The sequence below is a fragment of the Mus pahari genome, chromosome 23, assembly GCF_900095145.1.
Source record: "Mus pahari chromosome 23, PAHARI_EIJ_v1.1, whole genome shotgun sequence".
NCBI lineage: Eukaryota > Metazoa > Chordata > Mammalia > Rodentia > Muridae > Mus > Mus pahari.
The window spans coordinates 28,146,229-28,154,469 of NC_034612.1; the positions used below are offsets into that span (position 1 = coordinate 28,146,229).

The 8,241-nt window shown below is 43.0% G+C and overlaps 1 protein-coding gene across 1 annotated transcript in view; it reads left to right on the forward strand.

Moving 5' to 3' along the window:
* Positions 1-5,689, forward strand: part of Azgp1 (alpha-2-glycoprotein 1, zinc-binding) — a 10,622-nt gene extending 4,933 nt beyond the window's left edge. Inside the window, exons 2-4 of the mRNA XM_021187141.2 lie at positions 822-1,082; positions 3,121-3,396; positions 5,021-5,689. Of these exons, the coding sequence (XP_021042800.1) occupies positions 822-1,082; positions 3,121-3,396; positions 5,021-5,346 (863 nt within the window). The 3' untranslated portion in view covers positions 5,347-5,689. The remainder of the gene's footprint in view (positions 1-821; positions 1,083-3,120; positions 3,397-5,020) is intronic.
* The last annotated feature ends 2,552 nt before the right edge of the window (positions 5,690-8,241 follow it).

Sequence of the window (8,241 nt, forward strand, 5' to 3'; positions counted from 1 at the left end):
AGATAGATACATACATACATACATACATACATACATAGATACATAGATAGATAGATAGATAGATAGATAGATAGATAGATAGATAGATAGATACATACATACATACATACATACATAGATACATAGATAGATAGATAGATAGATAGATAGATAGATAGATAGATAGATAGATAGATAGATAGATAACAGACAGATAGATACAGGCAGATCCCTATAAATTATTTATGGACCAGGTTGGCTGTACTAATGAACTCAAGGTCCAGTGAGAGACCCTATCTCAAAAAAACTAAGGTGGCAGACTAGAGAGATGGCTCAGCAGAAATAGTACTTACTACCATACCTGATAACTAAGTTTGATCCCTGGGACCCATGTGATAGAGAGAACCAACTCCTACAGGTTGTCCTCTGACTGCTATACACACAGTGGCATATGCACAAGTCACACACACACAAATATAATTTTAAAAAAATAAGATGGAGAATGATGAAGGATGACAACTCAACTTGACCTCTCACCCCTATACCATGCACATATGCTTACACCCACAAGAACCATACATACACCACACACACACACAAATAATTTTACATGCAAAGTAGGGGATACAATGTAGAGACAACACTGAACAATCTCTGACATGTCATCCTGAGGAAAGGCAGAGTTCCTTCACATGAGTGAACTTCCCAGGGTATGCAGCTGGCAGCAAGAGCAGGAGAGGAAGAGGCTCCAAGGACAGATCCTTCCTCCTGAGGCCCTGCAGCTCCACAGTGGGCCTCCTGTGCATAAACCCCACCCATCAGAATCTTCTTTCCTTCTGCAGGGTCTTATTCTCTGATCTTTCTCTACACCGGGTTGTCCAGACCCAGCAAAGGCTTTCCAAGGTTTCAAGCCACTGCGTTTCTCAATGATCAGGCCTTCTTCCACTACAACAGCAACAGCGGGAAGGCAGAGCCTGTGGGACCTTGGAGCCAGGTGGAAGGAATGGAGGACTGGGAAAAGGAAAGCCAGCTTCAGAGGGCCAGGGAGGAGATCTTCCTTGTGACCCTGAAAGACATCATGGACTATTACAAAGACAGTACAGGTCAGTGAGCTCCTATAGCCCAATGAGTGTGTGTGTCCTACCTGATGCAGTCCATGAGTATGAGTGGAAAGGATTCCACAGGATGAAACAAGACACACAAACACACACACACACACACACACACACACACACACGTACACAATCACATCTACCTCCTCCTTTCCCATGGCTTCCTCAACCCTCACCTCAGACATAAACCCCTACAGCAGCGATTCTCGACCTATGAACTGTGACCCCTTTGAGAGTTGCTTATCAGAAATCCTGAATATCATATATTTACATAACAAGTCATAACAGTAGCAAATTATTTACAATTACAAAGTAGCAATAAGATAATTTTGTGGTTGGGGGTTACAATACCATGAGGAACTGTATTAAAGGGTCACACTTATTAGGAAGGCTAAGAGCCACTACAGGGAAGTGGCATCAGAGTCCCCTTCCTACCCAGGCACCACTCACTGACCATTCATCTCCATGCCCTGACCCTCTTGAAAAGGAATCCGATCCAACACTACCCAGGTGGAGAGCAATAGAGAAGCACTCCCACATGCTCCTCTGGACTCTGAGTGTGCATGCATGGGTACACATATGTGCATACACAACCGTGTGCTTACACTATACACATGCACACCACAATTAATTAATTAATAAAAAAATTAACAGTGACTTGCGATTACTGAGCAATTACTCTGTGCCAGGCTCAGGTGTGAGCATATTTAATAGTCAAAATAACATCTTCAAAGATTATTACTCTTCTCATTTCAGGGATCTTTTTAAGTATTTCACTTAAACTTAACTATATTTCATAGTTCATTTAACAAAACAGGTGTGTGAACCAGGGAGAGATCTGGAATTTAAATCCAGACAGCTTAAGAACTTTTAGAGCCCGTGCCACCAGCATCACTCAGGACGGAATAAACATCCAATGTTGTAATCAGACTGACCTGTGGTAGGTTGGCTACTTTGTGCAAGCGTCACTGTTCTTGGGCAAGGGGGTGAAGATCTTTAAAGATTGTGAGTAAACACCAAACAGGTTTGGAGGATGGTGGCTTATCAATAATTCCAGCATCCAGAAAACTTAGACGAGATTGCTGTGAGTTTGTGGTAACTGGGCTACATACTGAAATCCAGGCCAGCCTGGACTATAAAGTGTGACCCTGTCTCAATCATAAACAAAGAAATAAATAAAAGATACTAACCACTGAAAGGAGAGAAATGACCCAGTTATGTATAGAGCAAGTATTTGAATGCAATATAGACCTGACAAGTAGGAATTCTGATAATCTATAAGAAACCACAAATAACTCCTATTTAACTTGGAAATAGAATCCAGTGTGTGTTTAATTCTGAAGAATTCACCATCCACTAAAACACATAAGTTCATTAGATAAGATGATGTAAAAATACTTCAAATCTGAGAGCTTACCCAGCATGCAAGAGGTCCTGAGTTCAGTTTCCAGCACTGCATAAAACTGGGTACTGTGTCACATACCCATAATCCTAGCACTAGAGAGATGAAGAGGGTCAGAAGTTCGAAGTCATCCTTCATACCTAAAGTATCTGAGGCTATTGCATGAGACCCTGTTAGACAGAAATAGATTTGGAATCTATCCACAACTTATGAATTTCTCCAACTATAAAGAATGTGTTTCCGGGCTGGAGAGATGGCTCAGCGGTTAAGAGCACTGACTGCTCTTCCGAAGGTTCAGAGTTCAAATCCCAGCAACCACATGGTGGCTCGCAACCATCTAGTAATGAGATCTGATGCCCTCATCTGGTGTGTCTGATGACAGCTACGGTGTACTTACATATAATTAATAAATAAATCTTTAAAAAAAAAAGAATGTGTTCCCTCTCAGAGTGGCCTGAGACGCCCAGCCAAGTAGTTTCCTCCTCTGCTGTGTGCCTGGCTAGCAACCTGTTTGCCAAGATAAAGAACTGAATGTTTAGATGTCCCAAGTATAAAGGAATTGAAAGTCACTCAGCTGGAGTTGGCATCCATCTGACTGACTTCCCTGTGGGATCCGGGAGGCTCCAGGGTCTCACACCTTTCAGGGAATGTTTGGTTGTGAAATCACAAATAACAGAAGTAGTGGAGCAGTCTGGAGGTATGCCTACAACGGAGAGGATTTCATCGAATTCAACAAAGAAATCCCAGCTTGGATCCCCTTAGACCCAGCAGCTGCAAACACCAAGCTAAAGTGGGAAGCAGAAAAGGTCTACGTGCAGCGAGCCAAGGCGTACCTAGAGGAGGAGTGTCCTGATATGCTGAAGAGGTACCTGAACTACAGTAGATCTCACCTGGACCGAATAGGTACACACTGCTTTTATGAACTACTCCAAGTACTAAACTGAAAACCAAGGTCATCTCAGTGCAGGAGACAATGGCAGGTTGCCCCTTCAACCCTATTAGTCCCTTCATCCTCCAGGTTTCATATACTTCTAGGAACACATGATGTAGGAGCCAAAAGGAACATTCATCAAAATTTTAGGTCAGAAAAGCCAGAAGAATAGCTTAATGGTAGAGCCCCTGCCTAGAATCCCCCAGTGAGGAATTTGGGGTGTGGCTCAGTGGTAGAGCCCCTGCCTAGAATCCCCCAGTGAGGGGCTGGGGGTGTGGCTCAGTGGCAGAGCACTGTCTGGCATGTATAGGAGTCTGAATTCAATCCTCAGCACTTAAAAAAAAAGTCAGAAACAAAACTGGCTCAGTGGCAAGGTTCCCTAAGTAACCTCCACTTTGTATCACATGCCATAATCTAAGCACTCAGAAAGCTGAGGCTAGAGGATTGTGATGAGTTCAAGCCCAGCCTACATGACAAGTACAGGCCAGCTAGACCCTGTCTCAGAAATCAGATGGGAGGGACAAAAAAAAAAAAAAAGAATAAAAAACTGGGACTCAGCTTCAGCAGGCCCTCAATTTCCAATAGTTCAGATTCCAAATTTCATCATAGTTCCTCAATACAGTGAGGCCTCTTGTGGACAGAACAAGGAGCTAGGCTGATGTTCCGGTAGTAGGGAGCAGTGGGGTGAGTTGTAAAGCACACTCAAGACCCTCAAAATCTGGGCATGATAGTACATGCCAGTAATCCCAGCACTCGGGGCAGGGTTACCACAAGTTCAAGGCCATCCTGGGCTATGTAGTCTCTGTTTTATCATCTATGTGTATGTATGATTTTTGTGTATTTGTATGTATGCATGCATTTTTGTCTGTATCCTGTCTTTTATGTTTTGTTATCTATGTGTATGTATGATGTATGTATGTGTGTATGTATATATCCTAATTCTGTCTTGTTATCTATGTGTATTTATGATACATATATATGTATGATGTATGTATATACATATCCTGTCTCTGTTTTGTTATTTGTGTATATTATGACATGTGTGTATGTATATATCCTGTCTATGTTTTGTTATCTGTGTGTATGTATGATGTGTGTGTATGTATGTATTATATATGTATATATGTACGATGGAGCATGTGTGGAGATCGGAAGACAACCTCAGTTTTTGGTACTACCCTTCCACCTTGTTTAAGACACCAGGTTAGCCCGCCAGTCAGCTTCCAGGTATTTCCCTGTCTCTGAGCTCTGGGAATAGAGACATACACGATTGCATCGAACTTTTACATTTGTTCTGGAGATTCACACTCAGATCATCATGTTTATGCAGCAAGCCCTTTACCCACTGAGCTAGCTCCCCAATCCCCTGTCTCAATCAGTTGCCATCAGAAGTCAATATACCATAACAATAGGTAGGGAGTAAGAGAGTAGCTCTGGACATATCATATAACCCAACAGGGAAAGCCCTTCCTGAACTTCACAAAGGTCTCTTAGAGAAGTCAAACTGGATGGTCATCCAGGGGATTAGTACTGAAAGAGGCATGACAGGAAAAGCCCACCTTAAGCTCTCTATGTGCACACTTTCTCCCTCCACAGATCCTCCCACTGTGACGATCACCAGCCGTGTAATCCCAGGAAGAAACAGAATATTCAAATGTCTGGCCTATGGCTTCTACCCACAAAGAATTAGTCTTCACTGGAACCGAGCCAACAAGAAGCTGGCATTTGAACCAGAAAGAGGTGTTTTTCCCAATGGAAATGGCACTTACCTCTCCTGGGCAGAGGTGGAAGTCCCCCCACAGGGCATAGACCCCTTCTTCTGCCTCATAGAACACAAGGGGCTTTCCCAATCTCTCTCAGTGCAGTGGGATGAGACAAGAAAAGTAAAGGATGAAAACAATGTTGTAGCTCAGCATCAGTAAGTTACCCTCTCTGCCTGACATGAGAAGGTTGAACTTCAGAAGTCAATGTCATCAACAAGGTCTTCCATGGGTCACTGTACAACAGCCAGCAAGAATCCAAGGAAGAGGCATGGGCACAGAAGACTTGAATGCCACATACTGAGTTTACTCTCAATGTCAGATCAATCACCTTGCCTTGTAAACCTCCTTGATTAATCTGTAAACCCTCACAATTGCCTTCATGCCTAGAACAGCACAGAGACGCATTTTAAACTCTGAGGTGCTAGAGAAGTATGAGTTGATTTTATCATGTATTCTGCCCCCACATACTTGATTCATGTGAATATCTTCATATTCACTCAAAGATGTTGTCCTAGTTTCATTTCTGGCACTGTGAGAAAACATCCCAAACAAAAGCAACTTCAAGAGAAAAGAGATTTATCAGACTTATCTTTCCAGGACTCCATCGTGTGACTCTAGTCCTGGGAAGATGAGAACAAACATACTCACCTCAGCTAGGGAACCAACAGCAGTTCAAAGGATGGATACCACCAAAGTCCAGCTCAGTGAACTGTAATTCTTGTGGGGTTTTCTTATGTCCCTTTTGTGCTCAAATCACTGCAGGACGTTTCTATGCCCACTGTAGCCCAAATAGATGACACAGAGACCTGATATTTTTATTAGCAAGCTACAGGCACTAAGTTAGGCAGGTTCTGAGCTATTTGAACCCCTAAGGCTGCCTATTTCCCAGCCACATGGTCCTTTACCTTCAATCTGAGTTTTGTCCTGGCTCAATCTGGTCCACATGTGTCCTCATGAAGACTCCCATAGTGACTTGTTCATGACATCCTCTCATGCCCTCTCCATAAATAATCTTCTACTCATGGTCCTGTCTCCTCTGGGACCCCCTAAGGAAGTCCCACCCTATCTTTTCCACCCAACCTATTTACTAACCAATCAGAGATGATGGAAAACAATTTTTACATAATACTGAGACCAGAGATGTTTGATCATGCCATCTTCAGGACTGCAACCAGATATCTGGACACAGAAATCAGGATCTGAATACACAGTACACAAAAGCATCCCCTACCAGTTTTATTGATATTATTTACACAAATATGGGTAAGGGGTTCCATACAGGAGCAGAAATGACTTAAAGACAGTTTTATTACTGAAGTCCATCACAGCAGCATGAGTGACAGCTCATGAAAGCTGGAAACCTGGAGCCCACTACATAACCTACAGGCATCTCAGTAGTCTGGACAGAGTCCATTTTAGTCATCTCAGCTAGTCTGAGCCTGTCCTGCCAGCAAGGTTGGTCTATGCTTCTTCCAAGAAGTTGAGCTATCCTGAGACTCTCTCTAGGCAGTCTTTATTGCTCATATTTGCTTGGAAAGGGTGGGGTCTAGTGACTCTGATCATTTTCAGTGACTTCCCGAAGCTAGTGAGTTGTTTGCTTCCTGAGATTAATGAGATCCCCTGCAGAATGGAATACTTCACATATCAACAGACCAGTGGTTCCTAACCTATGGGTAGCAACTCCTTTAGGGGTTAAATGGCCCTTTCACATGGTTGCATATCAGATATCCTGCATGTCAGATATTTACATTATGATTCATAACAGTACCAAAATTAGTGATGAAGCAACAAAAGTAATTTATGATGGGGTCATTACAGCATAAGAAACTATGCTGTAGGGGTCACAGCATTAAGTGGTTGAGATCCACTGCCTTAGAACATCCTGTTGCTCCACCTCCTTTTAAACATTCCAAGATGGAAGCTTGTAATCTTGAAAGAAATTACAACAGTTGCAGTCCATCACTGTGGAGAAGCCAATTCAGGAACTTGAAGCAACTCATCATATCCTCGTCAAGAACAAAGAGAAAAATGAATGCATGCATGCCTACAAGTGTTCAGTTCCCTCTCTACATTTACACAGTTCAGGATCTCCTGCTTAGGGGATAGTGCCACGCACAGTGGGCAGGTCTTCTCACCTCAATTAACATAATCGAGATAATCTACCACAGATATGCTCATAGACCAATTGAATCTGGACAATTCCTCATTGCGACTCTTCCTAGGTGACTCTAGGTTGTGTCAAATTGGCAATTAAAACTAGTCATCAGGGGGCTGGAGAGATGGCTCAGTGGTTAAGAGCACTAACTGGTCTTCCTGAGGTCCTGAGTTCAACTCCCAGCAACCACATGGTGGCTCACAGCCATCTGTAATGGGATCTGATGCCCTCTTCCGGAGTGCCTGAAGACAGCTATAGTGTACTCATATAAATAAGTCTTTTAAAAATAAAAACAAAAACAGCTAATCATCAAGGCTGTAGAGGTGGCTTAGAAGTAAAGGTGCTTGCTGTCAAGCCTTATGACCTTCATTCAATCCTCAGGATCCATATGGCAGAAGTTGAGATTCAACTCCTGTAACCTGCATATGTATTCTCTCTCTCTCTCTCTCTCTCTCTCTCTCTCTCTCTCTCTCTCTCTCTCTCTCTCTCCATTCTTTCATCTCTCTGTCTCTCTGTGCTATCTCTCAATTTTATCTTGTTAAATTTTTTTTAAAGAACCTTTTTGGATTGCTTCATTTTTATTTTTATTTTGTGTGTACAATTATTTCACCTGCATCTTTGGGCACCATCATGCATCCCTGATGCCCCCCAAAGGTAAGGTATCAGATCTCATGGAATTGGAGTTATGGATAGTTGTAAATCACTATGTGTATGCTGGGAAGTGAACCCAGGTCCTCTGCAAGAGCAGCAAGTGCCCATAACCTCTGAGCCATCTCTCCAGTCCACTCAAAAAAACAAAACAAGGCTGGGTGTGGTGGCGCACGCCTTTAATCCCAGCACTTGGGAGGCAGAGGCAGGCGGATTTCTGAGTTCGAGGCCAGCCTGGTCTACAGAGTGAG